Source organism: Mauremys reevesii, linkage group 9, assembly GCF_016161935.1.
Source record: "Mauremys reevesii isolate NIE-2019 linkage group 9, ASM1616193v1, whole genome shotgun sequence".
Classification (NCBI taxonomy): domain Eukaryota; kingdom Metazoa; phylum Chordata; order Testudines; family Geoemydidae; genus Mauremys; species Mauremys reevesii.
The window spans coordinates 65348370-65371167 of record NC_052631.1 but is presented as its reverse complement, the minus strand read 5'-3'; the positions used below and the strand labels follow the sequence as shown (position 1 = coordinate 65371167).

The window sequence follows — 22798 nt, the reverse complement described above, 5'->3', positions numbered from 1 at the left end:
TTGCAGACAGACTAGGCAGGGTGGGAAACCACCTCTCATCCCTAGAAATATGGCTGTGGCCAGGAAGCAAGAGAGCCCAGCTGCCTGTGATCTCCGCTTGGCCTGCTCCCTGGAGAAGATGCCAACAGCACCCACGCTGGTAGGCAGTGCTCCCACCCCTATCCCCACACCTGCCTCTCTGTTCAAACATGCCTCCCAGCTTTCTTTAACCCCCACCGAGTACTAGCTTTGCAATCCCTCCTGCCTCAGCACCACCTGGAGCTGCCCTACACCCCTGGCCCTGTCTGAGCCCACCAGGACGACTGCTCAGCCCTCTCACCCTGCGCTGCAGCCGGCATGTCCCAGTCACCCTGAGTGGCAGCTTTGCAATGAGACACAAGGAACTCTGGGGGAGCAGAATCTCCAAGGCCCTTCTATTCCCATCCCCCACTCTCTGCACCCACACCTGTGCTGGGAGGGGCATCGCCCCGGTTCCCAGCACTGCTTGGGAGTGGTATACGGTGCTGCAGGCATGCACTGCAGGCCGACCCTGCCATGTCACAGGGCTGGCTGTGGGGGCAGGGTCTGCACGCCTGCTAAGACTCATCACTCTCGGCCTGTGTCACAGTGTGGGGGGCTGCAATCCCCGGCTGCAAGGGTCGGGAAAGGGTTCTGTTCCTGTATCAGAGCCGGGAGGCCAGCTCTGCAGGCAGGGCCTTCACGCCTGGGCCGTCAAGTTCATTGCTCTTTCCCTGTGCTTCAGGGCTGAGGGTTGGTTTCTCTCCCTGTGACCCAGCTCTGGAGCTGGCTCTGGGTGTGATTGAGCTCTGCAGAGCCTGGCTGTAAGGCTGATTATTCTCTGTGCTGCAGAGCTCTGTGTGGGAGCCTACCCCAGGCACACCTAGGTCATGCAAGCAGAGATGGGTTTAGACATGCCTGCATTCACTCAGCCTTCTGGGAGGTTGTACAGTGAGCCTTGGAAAGAGAGGCCGGAGGGGAGAGATGAAAGGCAGGGCTAGGTGTGGTGTGTAAGAAGTCAGCCCTATCAGCTGTTGCTCTGGAGTCAGATCCTGTTCACGCCTATAAGGATCTCAGATCAGCCTGGGACGCAGCATGGAGCAGGCTTAGGTGGCATTTCAAAGTGATGGGGTCACTGGTCCATTGTATTGGCTGTGCCGTTGGTGAGCAGGGGAGGCTAATGCTGGGAGGTGAGCTGGCTCTCAGCGCCCAGCTGCTCCCACACAGAACAGCACGCTCCCCTGAGAACCTGGCAACTCGGTTAGTTCTGTCGAAAATCTAGCCCCTATTGAGGATGCTGAGCTCCTGAAATCTGAACGGTCCTCCGTGTCTAACAGCCCAATGCAGATACAGCATTCTTTCCCCACACAGCAGGTGTAGCACGGGCAGTGCAAGACCCCTCCTAACACACCTCAACATGGCCTATACATCGTCTATAGGGGTGGGGGGCACCCAGTCACCAGCCAGCCAGGGGCTTAGCCTGTGAGATCCATTAGTGCCCACAGTGGGGGTGGGGTTTGCTGACACCTGCTTGGGAGATGTGGGCCTGAGCCCACCTGCTCATTTCACCAGAGATCCAGACAGGAAGGAGTCACTGAGTGACTGTCAGCCACTAATGGCCTGACTAGAGCTGAACCTGTGACCTCGAAGGCAAAGGTTTTGTCCCATCACCCACCCGTTGCCTCAGCCTGTCGCCCGGTGAACGGGTTTATTGGTATATGTGTAGCTGAATGAAGCTCCCCGATGTAACCAGAGACACATGGCTGTTTCAGGCCCCATCGGCACTGCAATTCTAACTGAGGCAGGGGACTTGCTTACCACACAGTTGTCTTCCAACCCAGCTGGAGCACAGCTACAGATGTAGTGTAGATGGCACCTAGTGGAGTCCCAGTGATCAGATTAAAAACCTGGAGAACCCAAGGTTATGGAGACGCAGTTAGTAATCTGTATCAGAGGGGTAGCCGTATTAGTCTGGATCTGTAAAAGCAGCAAAGAGTCCTGTGGCACCTTATAGACTAACAGACGTTTTGGAGCATGAGCTTTCGTGGGTGAATACCCACTTCGTCGGATGCAAGTAGTGGAAATTTCCAGGGGCAGGTATATATATGCAAGCAAGAAGCAGGCTAGAGATAACGAGGTTAGTTCAATCAGGGAGGATGAGGCCCTCTTCTAGCAGCTCAGGTGTGAAAACCAAGGGAGAAGAAACTGCTTTTGTAGTTGTAGTTAGTAATCTGTGTTATCACTGGGTCCTCTGACTTGGTGATAAAAGCAGCATAGATGGGGCCTTCGTCATAAATGCATCCCCTCGTCCTATGGCTGATGCTGTCTCTAATGCAAGATAAGTGCAGACGTATGATGTGACGTAAGATATGGTGCCTCCAAGCCCTACCCTGATTCCCCTAAGAGTGCTCCATCACCAGGACTGGAGGCCCTGGGATAACCCCCATGCTTAGGAACCAATGACCCTGACGTTGACTGATATGGAATGGACAATCTGTTTCATTGCTCCACCTTCAAGAGGATGTGGGTCCCTATGTAAGAGCGGGGAATCAACCTGGGAAGTATGCCCCTTGCCCAGCCATGTGGGTTTCCATGTGTCCTCCCCTCCTCCCAAGTGGCAGTTCACTTTGAGATGGTAGAAGAGAACCAGCAATCTGGCCTCCCCAGAAAGGTAAAGCACAACTCTGACTCACTTGTGCAATGAAGGATGAGGGGGAAGTTTTATTAAGAGCAGCGGTTACTGGGTCTCATGCTTCCTTTGCTCACTTCCCCTTTTGCAAGGTCTTCAAAGCATGCGCAAAACCTTCAGTGCCTCCAGAGCCCTGGGAAGCAGAGGAGGTTTGCACAGTAGCAACAGCAAATCCAGAGAGGGTGTGGGTTCCCCGCCTGCATTAAACGGGAGCCATTCCACATAGGGGAATTGCTGCGGGAGGAAAGATGGCCTAGTGGTTAGGAAGATGAGGAGCTCTGCCAGCCTCCCTGTGACTTTGAGCAAGCTCCTTGAAGTTCTCTGCCTATCTCCCCATCATAGTATGGGGATGACACTATTTACAGATCTCACAAAGGTCAGGCTAAAGTCATGGGCCCAGACCCTTGTCTGGAGTAGCTCCATTGACTTCAACAGGGCTATGCTGATTGACAGCAGCTGAGGATCTGACTCTAGCATGTAAAGGGCTTTGTAATCCTAGGCGGTAAAAAAAAACCAGTATCATTGCTCTGTTGAGGCCTCCAAAGGCAGAAGGGTTACATGCACTCCCCTGTGCACTCAGAGATCTGCCTTCCCCGGCCTGGGGGAAGTGCCAGGGGTCACAGTGAAACAATACGGAAGCTCCTGGTGACTCACAGAGACTGAGGGTCAAATTCAGACCATGGTCAAACAGGTGCAGCTTTACTGGAGGCTGCGATCTCTTAACTCAGGTCTAAATTTGGTCCTTACCATTCAAGTCCCACAGTGTTGCGTGACTAACAATGTCTATTCTGGAGTGGTTCAGTCCTGGAACAGCCAGTCAGGCTTACAGGGCATCTCCAGAGCTGTATGTGGAGCCCAGGACACAGATAACAAGGGGGGCTGCAAGTCAGGATTGAGGGGCTCTGGCAAGTGGTCTGAAGACTGGTGACAAAGTCTTGCTTTCTTTTTGGAATTAGGGAACATGTGTGATGGTACCTCCTATAAAGCTTTATGGAAATATGCTTAGAATGCGTTTTATGCTACATATGCCATGTAACATATCTCATAGACTCATAGACTTTAAGGTCAGAAGGGACCATTATGATCATCTAGTCTGACCTCCTGCACAATGCAGGCCACAGAATCTCACCCATCCACTTCTATAACAAACCCCTAGCCTATGTCTGAGTTATTGAAGTCCCCAAATTGCGGTTATGATGTACTGACTGTATTAATCCTATTTGCATGCATGTATCATTTTTGTATGAATGTTGGCTGTGTACTGGCTTGATTTCTAAATAACCTTAGTAGAGCATTTGGTCAGTTCCTGGAAAAAGGAATGTTGGACTTAAGTACCTAATCAAGAAACACTTAAAGGACAATGGATCTTGGAATGGTCCAATCCACATAAGAAGTCTACATGAGGACGTTCCAGGTAGCATGTAAACAATGGATGCTACCTGTAAAAACTGTGAGTCATGCATGGACATGTGACTTGCCCAGGTGACTCCTAAACTCCATCTTGGAACTGGACTTTGCATAGGAGTGAGGAGGGGGTCTCCACTCACAAGAGAAAGTCTATTTAAAAACCCTTGGGAGATCCCTCCATTTTGGTCTTCAGCTGGCTAAAAAGGGAGCCTCTCCACCCCCCAGGATACTTGAAAGAAACTGGAAAAAAGGACAGTAACTACAGGGGGCGTGAGTGATTGCTGGACCCAGGCTAAAAGGAGATTAGCCTGTAAAAGGGAGCATTCTGGAACTGGTGAGGCTCTTATCTGTATTCAGTTTGATTAGACATAGATTTGCGCATTTTATTTTATTTTGCTTGGTGACTTGACTTTGTTCTGTCTGTTACTACTTGGAACCACTTAAATCCTACTTTCTGTATTTAATAAAATCACTTTTTACTTATTAATTAATTCAGAATATGTATTAATACCCAGGGGAGCAAACAACTGTGCATGTCTCTCTATCAGTGTTATAGAGGGCGAACAATTCATGAGTTTACCCTGTATAAGCTTTATACAGGGTAAAACGGATTTATTTGGGTTTAGACCCCATTGGGAGTTGGGCATCTGAGTGTTAAAGACAGGAACACTTCTGTGAGCTGCTTTCAGGTAAACTTGCAGCTTTGGGGCAAGTAATTCAGACCCTGGGTCTTTGTTGGAGCAGATGGGAGCGTCTGGCTCAGCAAGACGGGGTGCTGGGGTCCCGAGCTGGCAGGGGTTTGTGATAAATATGTATTAACGAGTCAGACAGATCGGGTAGGGATGCTTTCTGCAAAGCCTCCGTTTGTAGGAGATTTAAGTTCTGAACCAGTAACAATGTTTCTGACTTTTAAGACATAAGAACGGCCAAACTGGGTCAGACCAATGGTCCATCTAGCCCAGTATCCTGTCTCCGACAGTGGCCAGTATGAGTTTAATGGAGTTAAAGCTGGGCCTATGATTCTCTTTTCTGATGCAAAGCATAGTTCTGTCTGCTTAACACTTCCTATTTTTGCCAAATCACAGAGCATCTAAATGTGCAGGAGAAAAGCTACACAGTAGATATGAAGTGAATTGATGCTAATGTGGTAGCCAACAACAATGGAGGTTTACTCTATTTTAAAGCTACGGCTGAAAAAAGGATAGTAACCTCTTCCGTAACTGGCGTTCTTTGAGATATGTTGCTCAGGTGTATTCCACAGTAGGTGTTCGTGCTCGCCACGTGCACCAGTGCCGGAAGATTTTTCCCTTAGCAGTACCCATAGGGGGGAGCACCACTGCGACCCCTGGAATGGTGCCTCTATATCGCGCTATAAGGGGAGCTGCGCACTCCCCTGACCCTCGGTTCCTTCTTGCCAGACAACTCCAACAGAGGGGAAGGAGGGCGGGATGTGGAATACACCTGAGCAACACATTTAGAAGAACATAGCCCTTAGCCGGCAAAGTATTTCCTATCCACTTTCCTGGCGATGGGGGCCAAGGAAGCTGGGGTTTGCCACAGTGTAGTCAAGATGTTGGCTACCCCCTGGTGGAGAGGTAGAGCCACCCGGCTTAGTACCAAGGATGACAGCACATTAAAAAGAGAGTCCGACGGCTCCTCCATCTCCTCAGCCTGGAGCTGGAGATTGGACGCCACCTGCTTGAGGAGCTCTTGGTGAGCTTTGAAGTCCTGTGGGATGGGCGGCGGTGCCACTATGGCATCCTCTGGTGCCGGTGAGGGGACTGGCACAGAGGCTAGGGCATCGGGTGGTACCGGTGGGTCGATCCCCAGGTCAGAGTCCGCGCGCGGTGCCGTCGCCTCAGGACCCATTGATTTCTTCCTCTGTCAAGGAGGGAAGGCCAAGGGAGCCTGAGACGCTCCGGCCACCAAGTGGGATCTCGCTTGGGCGGGCATCTGCAGCCACAGTGCCCATTGACACCATTGACCTTGCCATGGTGTTCCGTGCCACTGCCTGATTTGGGTGCCGGGCAGCGCCGTTTGTTCTTGCTGAGCCGTCCGACTTGGAAACAGGTGGCTGGGTGCCGATGCGGAAGTCACCGTCAACCACACAGTACTGTAGGAGCGGCGAGAGCGACGGTGTCCATGACGGTGCTGTCCACGTGACCAGGACCTCGACGATGAGGATCGGTACCCATCAGAGGTACTGCTCCTGTACTCGCCCTGGCAGCTGGAGCTACGATGCTTTGGTGCCAGTGAATCTCGAGAGGAGTTCCGAGAGCGATATCTGGCGGGGCGGGAACTCGAAACAGAGCGTCTACATCGGTGGCATCGGGATCAGCTCTGGTAGGTGCAGCGCGAGGAGGAGCATTGGTGCCGCTTATCCCGGTGCCTGCGTCCCTGGTCACAGGGCGTGGAGGAGCCCTGAGGGTCCTTCACGGGCAGCAAGCCGGTCAGCCCGAGCGGGGTAGAAGGCTGGCGCAAGCTGTGGGAAGACCGCATCGAGCGAGGCGGCAAGCGGTCCTCGGAGCAGGGACTGTGCCGCGTTGGGGAGGGCTGTTGTGCTCCCAGTGGCAGCTTCCCTCGAGACTGGGGGCCTGTCTCAGGCGGTGCCCCGGGTACCGGGCGGGTTAAAATGTCATGCGCAGCCTGTGCAGCCTCTGGAGTCGATGGCATCCTCACCGCAGGGGAGGCATGTGCGGACGGGACCGGGCTGCTCTGCTCAATGCGAGTCGGAGGCCTGGGTCCCGAGGGGGATTGTCGGCTGCCCAGCTCAGGTCCGGCCTCACCCCTATCTTTCTCTTGAGTCTTCCCCTGCTTCTTGGAGGGGGAGCGGTGCCGGCTAGTGGAGGGGACTTCACTCCGTACCAAAGACGCGGTGCCGGGCACCGAGTCTGTTCAGCGTGCCCATGCTGGGGCCAGCGCTGATTCCATTAGTAGAGCGCAAAGCCTAATGTCCCTCTCCTTCTTAGTCCGGGGCTTGAATGATCTGCAGATCCTACAGCGCTCACTTACGTGGGTCTCGCCCAAGCAACGGAGACACTGAGTGTGCGGGTCGCCTCTTGGCATAGAACTGCAACAGGAGTCGCACGACTTGAAGCCTGGGGCACTGGGCATGCCCCAAGCCCAGATGACTAACTGGAGAAAACTATTTAACTATTGGAAAAACTGTACGACTAAGGCTAACTAGAGAAGCTGCAGCAAGGCTAGAGCACGAAGTTCCGACTACCTTCACTGGCGGCAAGAAGGAACTGAGGGTGGGGGGAGTGTGCAGCTCCCCTTATAGCGCGATATAGAGGCACCACTCCAGGGGTCACAGCAGTACTCCCCCCGTACGGGTACTGCTAAGGGAAAAACTTCCGGCACCGGTGCACGTGGCGAGCACGCACACCTGCTGTGGAATACACCTGAGCAATCACTTGAAGAAGAACGGTGAGCGAGTCTTATTTTAAAACAAGTGTCTCTCTTCCTACAGGATCTGGTAACACGGATATATGACAACCACCCCTGGTTAGTAGCAACCAAAGTCGCAGAGAGATCCAGCATCACCAAAAGGAACCCAAACTAATGCCAACGGGAGATTATTCATGACCCCAAACAGAATGGTCACAGCTACAAAGGAAGATTCCAGCCCAGGTTCAGGCCTTTCTTTGGTGGTCCTCTACTGCAGATGCACCTGGATATTAATGAGGAGCAGAAAAACCACCACCTTCTTGCTCACCTTCCTAGAAAGGGAAGGTTAAAGTGAATGGCATACACTTTGGTGTCAAAAGGGGACGACTGGCTTTAAGCAGCCAGGCCACATAGGGACAGAAACCTAAGACACCCCGCCCCGAACACACACAGAATCAATACAAGAGAGTTAGCTCTGTGGCATCAACAGCAGCTCATAGCTCTCTGCAGTCTCCATGGCCAGGACTGTGCAAAGCTGATTTCTACATGGCTGCAATGTGGAGTTGCCACACACTGTGCTGTCCGCAGCTTTGCAAACTGTGCAGGAGTAGACTCTCAGCTCCCAGCTGGCACCGGGCTTCTTTTGCCCATGGTATCCCAAGTGAAATCAAAATGAAAATGGTGACCAGCCAATCCCTGTCTGATTGGTGTCTCAGTGTTCAACCACAGTACTTGATATCACCTGCTCTGACTACACACTGTCCTTGATGATACATGGACAACCCCTCCCCCGACTAGGCACATCCTGTCAATGCAACAGCAAATCAAACCTGCAATGACTATGAATCTCAGCTTTAATGGTGACTAATGGCCCAGGAGATGCACATTCAATGCATCCCTGACATTGCAATCTTTAACCCTCACTTATTTTAATTCTCTGAAATGTGAAAGTAAATGGATTCCATCAGGGGAGCAAGAACAGACGCAAACATGGAGTTTGTGTATATAAGGATCTCTCCCTTCTAAATAAAGTTGCTAAGGAACTAGTGCTAGCTACATTGTAGCAACCTAAGGAAGGGATGGGAAACTCCACTGAATATTTCCCTATTTATGTTTACGTTGCTGTGTTTTCAGAGTTGTTCTTTCAACCCTATCCCCCTGAAATGCTGGCTAAGAGAGTTTTCGAGGTTTGTGCATCCTGACTGGAGCATTTGGAGCATTGCCATTAGCTATTGGGAATATCCCAAGGCCTGTTTTACACGTCCATCTTGGCAGTGCTTCCAGACTTGATTTTGTGGTTATTTCTGGTTGGAGTGACTCTAGGGTCACCAAGATCTCATTCTGCTGTGGAAGCTCCAGTGTCTGTGCTCTGTGCCTGGGATATACACCTGCACTCTTCAGAGGTACAAGCACTTGTGTGAAATGGATGTAAGTGGTCTGATTAGAAAGACTAAGTTTCCTGCTGCATTAAAACCCTTTTGTTGACTTAGAAGCTCGCAACACCAATAGTTTCTGAACCAGGGCTCATTTCCTGAGTTTGAAAGTTATTTGCCTCTGAGACCATAGTGGATCACGGACTGCGGGAGTTACATTGACTGAGGGTAGATCAGGCAAATGATACACTGAAAGGTGCTTGAAGAGGAACCACGCCAGCTCAGGAATATCTGTGAAACCCTTTCACGGACTCATCTTCAGGTCTTTCAACAGTGCTTCTATAACAGGGCTGGGCAAACTTTTTGGCCCAAGGGCCACATCAGGTTTCCAAAACTGTATGGAGGGCCAGGTAGAGAAGGCTGTGCCTCCCCAAACAGCCTGGCCCCCTCCCACTTCCTGCCCCCCTCAGAAGCCTCCCTGCTCCTTGTCCCCTGACCACCCCATCCAACCCCCTCTGCTCTCTGGCTGCCCCAACCCCTATCCACACCCCCACTCCTGACAGACCCCCAGGACTCCCATCCCCTGACAGACCCCACCCCCCCAAACCGTCTGCCCCTTATCCAACCCCCCTGCTCCCCACCCCCTTACCATGCTGCTCAGAGCACCAGGACTGGCAGCCGCACTGCCCGGCCGGAGCCAGCCCTGCCGCCACGCAGTCTAGAGCACCGGGGCAGGCCAGCAGTTCTTGCAGCTATGCTGCCCCGCAGGAGCTCACAACCCCCCAGCCCAGAGCTCTGGCAGCACAGCAATCTGAGGCTGCAGGGAAGGAGGGACAGCAGGGGAGGGGTCAGGGGCTAGCCTCCCTGGCCCGGAGCTCAAGGGCTGGGCAGGAGGGTCCCACAGGCCGGGCGTGGCCAGCAGGCTGTAGTTTATCTGTTCTACAGGGTAAATTTAGAAGCAGCTATGCAGCATCTTTCCTATTTAGAAACGTGCTCCGTTAGATTGGGAGCCAGCAACAGGCCAGTGTAGGTAGCAAGTTACTGAACTAGATGGACAAATTGTCCAAGGGCAGCCTGGTAACTGCTTTCCCATACAGCTGACTAGGCTTTCTTACAGCCTTAGCCATAATCTGTGGTTGGCAGGTGACCTCAGTAATTAAGAGCCTCCTCAGATCTTCTGTGCAGATGATTCCTTCATGGTGAGCAGATGTGCCTCTTTTCACCCATCCTTTGTGTGCACTAGTTTTTCTTTTTCTCCTTAAGTTCACCCACAGCTGGTAGCAACCCGTGGCACAGCTGCACAACTGGTAACAGGGATAGGAACACCAGCATACACTTATAGACCTGCTCTGAACTTTCCACCAGGTGACAGAGGCAAAACACCAACCTCCACTCTGTTACAGCCACTCTGGTTGAGCTGCAGAAGTGGGAGGTCTGTAAACGCCAGCAGGGGCACAGCAATTAAATAGTCCAACACATGGTCTGGGAAGAGTCAAACCACCAGCTGACAGGCAATACCAGAGCCCTGCTATGCTTGACCTGCCCCACCATCTGGGGACTTTTAAAACACAAATGCTTTAGAAGGACCACAAAGCAGCTGCTGAAAGCCTCAGCAAGTGGCCCCCCTTTCCCCTGGGCAAGCATTAGGGAAGACATTCTAGGACTACTGAATCAGACAGCGAAAGCAGGTCAGCAGCTGTCCAGTGCTTATGTCTTATATTTATGCTGGCTGGAAGAGTTCTCTTTTGAGGGAGGCATACATTGCTCCTTATTCCATCAGTTAATAGGTACTGAGCTAGGGCTGTAGGGAACTCTTTCAGTAAGAGCTCTCTGCCCTTTCTCCTCTCCCACCTCACAGGAAGAGGGTAATTTGCTACACATTCAACAGCACACAGCTGTAGGCAACTACTGCGTATTCTAGTCCAGTGTCAGCATGAATGAGGGGTATTTTACTAGTGTTTTAATCCTGCATTTGCACAAGGACACCCAGAGCTGAGAGCCTTCTACACAGCAGGAAGGACTCTACCATGTCCAGGCCACTGGAGATGGGCCAAAGTCTTCCTATTGGTCAGCTGTTTTACACAAGAGAACAGCTGTAAGGTCACATGCTAAGGAACAATTTTAAATGGGATCCACTGCACTGGTGCAGCTCTTAAGAGCCAATTGTTAGCAAAATCTTTTGAGCACAGATGTCAGATACCCAACCTGTGAGCACCAACCAATGCACTCCACAGAGCACAGACCAGCCTAGGCTACTCTAGCTTTGTTAAACGTGTGCTTTTAGCTCAAGAGCTTCCAACCCTGATGCCCACCCCATCAAACAGGACCCAGAAGGAAACCAATGCAACATAGTATTTCAGGATCAGCAAAGGGGAAATCAAACAGCAAGATGTCCCCCATCCTTTTTGATGCCAGGGGTGTTTATCCCAGGAGGCAGATGGCAACATCAATATTTCATTGCTGCTCATGGGGTTAGAAGAGGGACAAAGGAACTGGGAGCAGCTGCAGATAGGGGGGGGAATAAAAATGTAATGACCTAGTCCAGGCCTGCACAACTCAAAGCAGTGAGGGCCATATTACTCCAAAGAAAACAACTGAGAGCTGAACCCCACAAACCACCACCAAAACACCTGCCCCAGCACCTGCCACCCCACAGAAAAACCCTCCTTCTCCAGCACTGCCCCACTCAAACAGCTGTGGGCCGAAAAGGAAGGTTGTGGGGGGAGGGGAAGAAATGGCACACAGGGTGACCAGATCACAGCTGTAAAATAGGAACTGCCTCCTCTCCACTCAGCCCCACCATCACACCCCTCTTCAACCCTCCAGGGGTCACTATATTGCTGCACACAGCAGCACCAAAAATGAAGATACTGAAAATGGATGCTCCCCTCCAGCCACCGACTTGCCGCTTGCCTCCTCACTTGCCTTCCCGCCACATATAAAGCCTCATGCCCACCCAGCTCATCATCCCCCCATGAAATAATGGGAGAGGAAAAGGGACAGTTTGAAAGGATTTCATGTGACTGTCCAACACAAGGGCTGGGGGAGGGGAGCAGTGTGATAGGGGCTGAGGAGGGGGAAGGTCCCTGGATCAGGGAAGGGGTAGCAGTCAGGGTGGGGCAGGGCAGGTGCAACATGTCTCCCCCAGGGAATTCCTGGCTGCTCACAGGCAGTTTAACCCCCCCCCCCCCCCATCACTACAGAGGCACACTGACCAACCAGTGCAGTAGATGCCCTGCCCCCAACTGAAGGGGAGCCTCAGCCCAGTCCCATTCTTCCCCCCACCCCCCGCCTCCTTGCTTGGCACTTACCAAGTCTGCCTCATACCCCATGCTTCCCACCTCAGCAGGCTGGGTGGGGGTGGGAGAAGAGAGCAGTAGACAGATACACATGGTTCTGACCATTAGGGCAGTTGGAGTGCAGTGTGGGGCTGAGGTGAGGCCCCCCCAGGCAGGGGGCAAATCCAGCAGCCACAGCCTGCCGTGTGGCCTGCAGGCCACATAGTGAGCCCATGCGGGCCACATGCAGACTGGGGGCTGCATGTTGTGCAGGCCTGACCTAGTCCCCTTCCCCTCCCACCTCTGCATCTTTTGGCTCGCAGGGTGAACAGTAAGAGCATCCTATTTACATTAAGGCCTTGTACAAATGCATCCACACCACAGGGGGGTGGAAGAATGAGGGGTGAGTAGCTACACCAACTCTAGTGGTGCATTCCTAAGCAAGAGGAACAGCCTTGCTAACACTTTTATTCTAGTGAAAGTGCATCCACACTAGGGGATGTGCCACTATAACTGTTGGTTAAAATAATCTGACTCCTAACCAAGTTAGTTATGTCATTCTACAAACCATTTAGGCCTGGCCTACAAGACTAGTTACTAGATAAAAGGTCACATTCTCCCTTTGAGCCTTGTGGAAGCTTTTTAGTAACATCAGCAGAATACCCTGTGAGCAGGAGTATTATGTAGCCTTAAGTTTCTCAGCCCATGAAAAGGGAGCTCAGCCCTACCCAGAGGGTGACTAACACCAAGTTGTCTTTAAGCACCATAAGAAAAATTAATATGGTTGTAGGCTAGCTTTACAAGTCAAGAACATCAAGGGCAGGGATGGGAGCACCAGCATGGAAAGAGCAGACTTCTCTACCATATCTCCTGCCCAAGCTCAGTCGCAGCACCAACACCTCCTGACAGGTCAACAGCAAAACAAGCTGAAGAGCCAGGAAAGAAGCCTGGAATCCTTAAGTATGTCATTATATTTTTTTATTTTTATAATAAACTTTTCACTTATTTCAAGGAAGACAAAAATTAAATTGTGAGTGAGGCTGCAGAAACACCATTGTGAGCAAATATGCCAGACAGACCCAGGTCAGTAGGCCAAATCAGAAGAATTTCACTGCCCCCCCACCACATAGCAGAAGCGGGTCTCTGTACCCAGGAGCTCCCATAGCCCTCTGCTTCCTTCTTCTCCTCCCTCATTGCATTAGAGCAAGATCAGTGCCGTAAACAGGAGGTGGCCAAGCAGAAAAGGTGGGGTTGGGTCAGGCTACCGATGAATTCTGAAAGGACCATGCTTCATTCTTCCACCTGCCCAAAGCAGCTGGCACAGTGGGACAACAGAGTTAGAAGTTGCAGCATTTTTCTATACAGGTAGATGTAATAAACAGATGATTTAATTCAAAGCAAAAAAATTAAGTGGTGGCTCTTCCTGCCATGCCATCTCCCTCTATGAAGACTTCACACATTCCTTCTCCTGCTCGATGGCTGAAAGAGAAGAGAGTTCTATTAGCTTCTCTGCCTTAATGCTATCCCCTTCCTCAAGGGTTGGGACAATACAGCACAGCTGCTCTACCTGCAGAGCGCCTCATCTACGGCTAGCATCACTGCCAAGCCTTGACAGTAGGTCAATACACTAGCACCTTACAGGTCAGGCTGAGGAGCATCCAAATCCTGGGCAAGCTTTGAGATGTGTTGCACCAGGTGTGTGTGTTAGGTTTTATGTTTTGCATAGTTTTAGGGATTTGAGTTGTCTTCCCCTCCCCCTCATACCTATCCCCCACCAACAGTCAGTACTACAACAGAACATGTCAGTACTACAACAGAACATGTTTACAAGAGGACATGAAAGGGACTATTCTTACAGAAAGCTTTAAGACCCAGTTTTCATGGAGTGTCCATGACAAGAGGAACATTGCTGCTGCCCGGTCAAACTGGAAAGGAGTCAGTCCTGAGAACTCACTGCTCGAGTGAATTCTCAACACCTAGTGAGATGGACAAGTACCATCCCATTCTGCAGACAGGAATTAAAAATGTGAAGTGACCTGTCTAGACCAGGGGTTCTCAAACTGGGGGTCAGGACCCCTCAGGGGTCATGATATTACATGGGGGTCACAAGCTGTCAGCTTCCACCCCAAACCCCACCTTGCACCCAGCATTTATAATGGTGTTAAATATATTTTAAAGAGTTTAATTTATAAGGGGAGGTCACACTCAGAGGCTTGCTCCGCGAAAGGGGTCACCAGTACAAGAGTTTGAGAGCCACTGGTCTAGACCATTCAGCCTCAGAGCACCAGCTCTTTGCATGTAGTAGTTGGGCAGTTGCCTACAGTACTGACTACTGTATTTGTCGTCATTTCAAAAGACCCCTCAGCAAACATGCCTGAAAGACCTGAGCAGGTAGGCTTAAAACAGCAAAGTGCAATAAAAGAGCTAGAAACCTTACTAATAAAAATGTGTTTTAAGATATTGACAACTTCTCCCAGCCAGAGGGGTTTGTGTCTAGCTCTTGTGGAGTATCAAATCCTATCTGAGGTTTAAAAAACCAAAAAATATTTTTGATTGGAACAAAAACCAGACCAAAATGCCTCAGCCTGCCAGATTCCTCAGTGATGAGATCAGCACAAGCACATCCGCTCCCACTTGACACTCCTACACAGCCAGAATTGGAAGTCTGTGTCACAACAAAATGCTAATAGGAGAACCGTGTTTTGGAGTACCAGGCTTTGGGCAGTTCTGCCAGTCGCCTTGCTTTAGAACGCTTTCCTCTTCCCTTCTATCTGGACACCTGACCATTTGGACACAGGCTCACATCACAAAAGTAACTAAAAACTTTAATTCAGCTTCTTCTGCTAGTGAGAAGTATGGCCTCGCAAGTATAAGAACTGCCTGAAACACCAGACCCAACTTATGGTTAAGATTTAAAGCCTTCAGCAGAGAACCTGGAATTCATGACATGTTGCTGTAAGGAGGTGCCATTATTGGCCATCCATTGAGTTGTCCATGCATACAAAGATTTAGGAACCACTTGACTGCTCAGCTAGCTCTCCCCCTACAGAAGGAAGGAACTGGATACTTACTCTCCTTTGACGGGAGTGTGTTCTTCTCCTCTGTGTTAGTCTTTTTCAGCTTCTTCTTGTCAAATTTCTCAACTTCAGAGAGGTCTGGTTTGTCACACATTTTAGCTAAATTAGTAAAATAAACAAGTTACAACCCATCCCTGCAAGGGAAATCCCAGGTGGCATGTGCTGAGTTACACAGCCAGAACCCTTCCGGGAGAGTGACCAGATGTAACAGTATGAACTGCCTGGTTGATGATTTCATGTATATTAGCAAAGAACTCAGGATTCAGCTCAGACTTCAAGCAGTGATAACTGGATGGGCATTTGAGACAGCACAGCTAGCAAGGCCACGTGTCAGAACAGGGATGGAGGGAAAGCCCATAAGGGAGTTTTATTTAAAAAAGGCTGATTAGGACAAGAGACCCACCCCAACGGATTTGGGTTGGGCACCAGAGCTTTGTCTCCTGCGCTTGAAGTGATAGGCGTAGATCTCCTTTGTATTAAGCTCCTAGTAGTGAAGAACTACATTGTTCTGAGACAGGAGCAGAGCCGGACCAGCATTATCCTCCCTTTTATCAATACCTGCCTCTTCCCCAGCTTCGGGGAAGCAGATCCTTCCATCACCCACCACTCCTGCCAGTCTACACATCTAGAGAAAGCCAGCCAGGTGTCCTCTGCTCTCCATTCAGCCTCGTTACAGCCAACTGCTCCTACACCACAGCAGTTACCTGAGCAATGCCAGCTAGCAACCCCAGCCCAGCTTGCGTCTCTCTGCCGAGCCCGGACCGGCCATCATTCAACATTTACACCCGTAAGTGTCTCCAAGCAATGTATAAAAACCCCACTGGCCCGCTTCTCTCCCCTTAGCAGCGGCTGTAGGCGCCCAGAGGGACCCCCCGAGACTCCGCGGTGCTCCACAGGGGGCAGTGGGGCGGAGCGCGCCGCCCCCCACCGCGCAGGGAGCAGTGCTGTGGGGAGAGGGGCTTAAGCCCCCGCTGCAGCCGGACACACCCGCGATGCCCGGCGCAGGGCGGTCGGTAGAGCCCCTCCCCAGACTGCGGAGCCGGAGGACAATGGGCAGCGCGCTGGGAGGAGCCGAGACCCGCCCGGGACAGAAGCTAGAGCCTCAGCCCGTCTCCCCGCCTCCTCCAGGCACCGCTCCCCAGCTCACAGGAGAGGGACGCTCCCGCAGCCCGCGCCTCTGGGCGGCGGTTTCCGGCCCATCCCTGCCCCGTGCGCTTTGCCCACGGCAGGGTTGGGCTTTTCCCCGCCCAGCCCTGCCACATGGCGATTGCTCCGCGGGGAACAGCTCTTCCCCCCCCGCCCTCCCCCAAGAGCCAGCTACAGCCAGCAGCGCAACCGCCCCCACCTCCCAACAAGAGGAAGGCTCCACCAGAACCCCCCGTCTATGCAACGGGAGCAGCCCCGGCAGTGAGGCATCTCCGCCAGGGTCCCCCGTGCATGCAACAGGCAGAAACAGCAGCTGTCGCCAACGCCCCCGTTCCGGCGCCCGGTACGTGCAAGGGAGCACCTCAAGCGGCACCCCGGGTACATACAAAGGGGGCTGCACGCGGGCTGACACACCCCGTACCTGCTGTGCTGGCTGTAGCGCTCCCCAGGAAACTACTGCAATCGCTCAGGTGTCTGCTGCTCCCGCGTGGGGCGGCTCCTTATATACGCCGGCTACCGCCCGCCCCTGCCTCCCATTGGCTGTCCGCCCTGCCCGCCGCTCGGCATGCTGGGAAGCGTAGTTGGATCTCGGGGCCCTCCATTGGCCGCGCCGCGCCAGAGAACTACACCTCCCAGGGTGCACCGGAGCGGGGGTAAAGCGCCCCTTCCCCCTCTGTAGCTGAAGACGTGGGGTGACGGGCGCTGCAGAGAGAGGAGTGGGTGGGTCCCTGGGCTGGCCCTGCAGCATGCAACTGCTGGGGTCTCCCTCCATCGGCTACAGTCACAATGGCTGGCTCTCCCCACGTGTGAGAGGGCCACGGGGGAGCCCGAAAAGCAGCTGCATAGGGATATCTGCTCTCCCTGTCGAGAGAATCGCAGACAGGCGGGCACACCAATAGAGACAGACGGACATACGCGCAGACAGGCTCACAGGCAGAGAGACATATACGGAGGCACGCAGATCCACATCCCCCCAGAGAGACAGACCCAGGCAAACAGACTGCAGCTCCCCTAGGATATTTTTGCTCCCATCGGCAGAGCTGAAATAGGGAGAAACAGTAGCGAAAATATGCTGGTGGGGCCAGCCACCCAGATGCGCAAAGGCATGCAGACGGGCAAGCACAGACAAGGCACATGGACAGACTAGACGGTCCTATGCATGTACACAGACACACACAAAGCAGCACTTCCTTATATAGGGCCTCTTTACCAATCCTCCGAAAAGCAAGTCCTTTCTCAGCCGGAGACAAAGCATGAGAAAATCTAGCTCTAAAGACAATGCAGCGCTTTGAAATTTAAGTGTAGCCATAGCCTTTGAGGCTTGAATGGAATTGGCTGTAGGAACCCTGCAGCGCCGCCATCTCCAGCAGAACAAATACACCTATCTTAGCTCAGACGTGGTCCACTTTAGACTCTGCACCAGCCTGTTTGTGGCCTGGATTTGAAGCCCTCCAATGTGAGGACGCTAGGCCACAGGTAAGTGTAGGATGAGCTCATGGCCTTTCACAGCGCCATGAATGAGACTCTCCAATGAGAGCTAAATTACACCATTTCCATCTCCCCACCAGTAAACCTTGGAAGCACAGCCCTGCTGCAAGGGTGTTAGATAAGCAGGCAGGAGAGCTGGGCTGCTCTGGTGAAACGTGTCCAGTTTGGGAGGAAAAGAGCTCTGTGTTAGCATTAGGATTCAGTCATTCACTATGCCAGAGTGTGGGGTAACAAGTGGGTCTTTGCCAGACAGAGGCAGTTTTGAGCATGGGAGCAAGAACCCCTCTGAGGAGGGCCAAGAAAGGGGCGTGCCCCGCAGCAAGATGACAAAGACTGTTCTTATTCTCTTCCCAACAGCACCATCTAGTGACTGAAGCTCAAGTATAATGACACAAAGAAATGGGGCTAAATTCACCCCTAGGGTAACCCAAATGAAATCAGTTGAATTGCACCAGGGAGGAAATTTGGTCCATGATTGGAAGGGGAACTGCAAAAGACCGCTCTGTTTTTTAAAAACAAGGAGGAGTCCTTGTGGCACCTTAGAGACTAACAAATTTATTTGGGCATAAGCTTTCATGGGCTAAAACCAGATGCATGGAGTGAAAAATACAGTAATCAGTATATATATATTACAGCATATGAAAAGATGTTTTTAAAGAGACTATCAACAACTATTATCCCTGAAGGTTGTTCGCACAGAATGCCTGTCTAAGCCTGATTTCATCGCTGTCATTTGTTTTTGGTGTAAAAAAGGATGGCCGATATATTTCAGAGGCTGTGCCTGATCTAGAAGTAGATCCCGCTGCTTTTTCACCACCCTATAGTTCTGAGGTGCCTATAATATAACTCCGAGTGGATATGAATCACTTCCTTTGTGGGTGTCTGTCCCACTGCCTTGTTATTCCTATAGCCAGGCCGAGCCAATTCCTTCCTTAGCTTCAGGCTCTTACTCCTTGTCCAACTATCGTCTGAGAACGTGAATGATCCACTCCTATTGTGTAGTTACAGAGAAGGTATTTATAGACTGTGCTCATAGCTCTCCTGAGAATTCCCTTTTCTAGACTCTGTAAATGTTCCTCCTCTCTCAGCCTTCAATCCGTGTACTGTAATTATTGTCCTTCCTTTTATATTTTGATATGTACTGTGTCAACTGTGGGATCCACACTTGCATGCTATAAATTCACAGACAATTGAGGATGGGACCACTGCCTCCCTAATTCTGTCCACCACGGGCAGCTTGAGCATTGCATTATATCTTCTGAGATGCTGCTTAGCAGCATCAGTTGGAAGGCTAGCCTTTTGAGCTGGAGATGTGGCCTGGGGAGTCAGCCAAGTCCCTTATGCACAAGCTTCTGAATTCCGGGACGAGATCTGAATAATCAAGAAACCATTTTGCACGGAGTGTTCAAAGCTTCTGAGACATACAACTATAATTTTCATACACTGACCTAAAGCCCCCTAAAGTGGGCAAACTACGTCCCGCAGGCCAGATCTGGCCCGTGAGCCATTTTAAGCCAGCCCGCAAGCTGCTGCTGGGGAGCGGGGTCCGGGGCCGCACCACGTGGCTTGGCCTGACTCTGGTGCTCCAGCTGGGGCGCTGGGTGGGGGGCCACGCCACGCTCCATGGCCCCACTCCAGCTCCTACATGCTAGAATGGGAGCTGCAGGGAAGTGCCTGCGGATGGGGCAGGGTGCAGAGCCGCCTGACCACGCCTCCACATAAGAGCCGGAGAAGGTACATGCCACTGTTTCCAGGAGCTGCTTGAGGTAAGCGCTGCTCAGAGCCTGCACCCCTGAGCCCCTCCCCAAGCCCCAACCCTGATCCCCCTCCCACTCTCCAAGCCCCTCAATCCCAGCCCGGAGCACCCTCCTGCACCCCAAACCTCTCATCCCCAGCCCCCCCAACCAGAGCCCTCGCCTCCTCCCACACCCCAACCCCAATTTTGTGAGCATTCATGGCCCACCATACAATTTCTATTCCCCGGTGTGGCCCTCGGGCCAAAATGTTTGCCCACCCCTGCTTTAAATAGTATGTATAACAATGGCAGACAATTGCCCCGCATCTTGCCACTGGGATGTTCAGGGTAAATTGCCATCTTCTGCTTCCAACACTGGTGTCCATTGGTAAATAGGTCTTGGGGATATCTCAATAGTCTAAGCATCAGTTTTTAAGCATCTATGGTCTGATTTTCAATTGTGAATACCCAGAGCTCTCACTGAAATCACCAGGTGCTGTGGTTGCGTAACATCTCCAACAAATCAGACCACTGAAGTCCTTGTGTGCTTAACTCGGCCCTTCATTCTTCCAAGGTAAATTAAATTCCATGCTCTTTATCTGATGGGGCTCTTCAGGATGAGATTTTAAGAACAGAGGGAGTCTGCTGTGGATTGGCACTAAAGAGCAGGGCTGCCATGGATCAAAATTTCCCTCCTCCCAGCTGCGTGTCGTATGTGCTATGCTGGCTGCCATGCTCCACCCCAGAAGGGGCTGCATTTAAGTAGTGCTGCATGCACAGTTTGTAAACCACATTGGGATTCTTAGGGAGGGAAGGCCCTTTAAAAATGTCAGTATTATTCTTCTAATTGAATAGCTCGTCTCTTTATTCTGCAACCCATTAAATCTTGATCTGGAAGCATCAAAAAGGCACTTCCCCAACTGACACCAAAAAGAAATCCCTCCCAGCATTTTATTATGCTATTACAAAGAAATGGCAGAGGAGAGAAGCTGGGCAGTGAGTGACACCAGCACCTGATGCTTTTCGGAGACTCTGCTGTTACCTAGGTTTATTTCCTGGCACGTTCCCAATTTAAAAGGAGGCTGTTTGAGAAAAAAGACCTATGTGCAAAACTAGTACCAGATTTGTGCATCAGTGGGAGTGTATCGGGTGTTGTGACAGATGCTTCACTCTCCTGCCTGTCTGTGGACAGATTTGATTTTACAGGAGTGTTATTGCCCCTGCTTTTCTGGGGTTGATTTGGTCCTCAAAAGAAAAACTCCCTCTGAAAGAGCAGGTAAATAGAAAGGGCTGATTGCAACTCTCTGGCTTATGTTGAAGAGACAGAAGGATGCAAGATTTTCAGGTAGACAGTATAACAAAACTCTGTGAAAAGAGAGCTACCACATATTGTTCTGAGCACGAGCCATATAAGAAGGACCCTTAGGGGAAAGCATGCAAGGCAGCTTGTCAAATTCATATGGAAGTGAACTCTGGATTCCACATTTAAACGGGGCCAGGGTATAAATTCAGGACATCATATTGCCCTCAGTCTACAGGGGCTTGTCCCCTTATGTCACAAGGAGATTTGCACAGAGATCAAGAGGAGGGTCTGGCCTGTATGTAGTCATTAAACTGTTCTATATTGTTTATCCAGTTCCTTGCTGCATTCAGTATCACTTAGTGAGAGATTCTGTGCTCTGGTAGGCCACCATTACTTCTGCCCTTTGTTTCTCTTCCCCTTTCCCTCTTCTGTCTGTTCATCCCTTTGCATTCTCTTCCTTGCAGAAGTTGCCACTTCCTACATGTGGAGGGTGCCACTCCCACCTCTTCTTCCAGTGATATCCCCTAAAGCAACCAGCAATGGAAAGTTATGGTTGATGCTGAAGTGGTGACATCAGGCTGGAGAGCTGATGCCTCAATGAGGAGAGGGGGCAGAGAGGTGCATCCCTCTGTGGCGTTGTTTTAGGCTGTCTTCAGACTCAGGCAGCTACTTTACTTTAATTTTGCAATGAACCCTTAGAATCTCCACAACCTGAGTATGCCAAGCAGGCCACATAAATATAGCACAGAGATCAGATCCAGCCCACAAAGTGTTGGCTGCAGGACTAAACTCACTAGTTCATTAGATTATAAACCCCCCAGTCCCAAACAATAGGCAACCATAGCTATAAATCAGTAGTCCGCTGTGGGGTACTAGCACTTGTCTGGAGACAAGAGTCACAACCCTGCTCTTCGTTTGGTGTCCCTCTGCCAAAGTCAGTTTGTTCAGCCACTTGTGAGGGCTCCTCCTGCAATAACCCAGAATGCTCCAGAAAGGAGGGCAGCAGGAATTTTGTTAGAAGTCTTGTTTAGAAGAACCAAGTGCAATAATACGTAAGCAGTGTTATGTCATTTCAGGTGGAAGAGTGAAACATCCACTAACCCCATGAAGCATAGGGACTGGGGCACAGTGTCATCTTGTGGACTATGCAGGAATCTAACAGGAAATCAGATAGAGAGACGGACAGAGGTTACAGCCCGAGTCAGATACTGAATCATGTCTCATCATCAGATTGTTGATGTAATTGCTAAGTAAAAGTATCTCACCAACACCTGAGACTCTGGTACAGATGTAAGTAGGTGCCTACATCTCACTGGGAACTAGGTGTTTAAATACCTTTGAGGAGCTGGGCCACACTGCTTTCTACAGAACAACAAAAATCATGATGATAGGCCAATTAGCTAAATTTGCCACTGATAGCTCATTGGAGTTGCAGCTGCTTACATCTGAGCTGAATCTGGTCTAAAGGGTCTTTGATTTAATCAGGCTAACAAAAAAATTTAATTTTTTTGACATTGCATTTCATCTCTGAGCAGAACAAGTTCTCATGCATCATCTGTCACATCTTCAGTGCACGTTCTGCCCCCCTGCAAGGTCATCTCCACATTCGTGTTGCAACAGGGCACAGCTTCATGCCCTCTCCCAGCCAACATGCCTGCCAGTTGAACAGGAGTGATGTCAGGATAGATGCTGGCATGTAAGAAGCCTCCGAGAGGCAGAGAAATGACTCAGTGACACCCACCTGGAATCTCTCAGAGAGGAAGGAGTGGAACTGCTACATGCCCACCCCACTTACTCTGCAAGGGAGTCATCAATGTTGTCTGACCAGTACTAGCAAAGGCTGTGACCGATCTAACAGCACCATGGGCATGCATTGGCAGTTAGCAGAGGCAGATCACCCTTCACATATAGCAGG

At 51.1% G+C, this 22798-nt stretch overlaps 1 protein-coding gene and 1 long non-coding RNA gene across 2 annotated transcripts; one reads left to right on the top strand and one right to left on the bottom strand.

Annotated features, from left to right (window-relative positions):
• The first annotated feature begins 26 nt into the window (after positions 1–26).
• LOC120371537 lies at positions 27–22153 on the top strand. Its single transcript, XR_005584429.1, has 2 exons — positions 27–139; positions 21960–22153. It is a non-coding gene; the product is annotated as an uncharacterized LOC120371537 (long non-coding RNA).
• Positions 13493–16853, bottom strand: TMSB15B (thymosin beta 15B). The gene is made up of 3 exons (XM_039487349.1): positions 16779–16853; positions 15206–15310; positions 13493–13613 (listed from the first exon to the last, which is right to left on the bottom strand). Exons 2-3 carry the CDS (start codon positions 15303–15305, stop codon positions 13576–13578), a joined length of 138 nt encoding a protein of 45 aa, XP_039343283.1. The 5' UTR covers positions 15306–15310; positions 16779–16853; the 3' UTR covers positions 13493–13575.
• Positions 22154–22798: the final 645 nt, after the last annotated feature.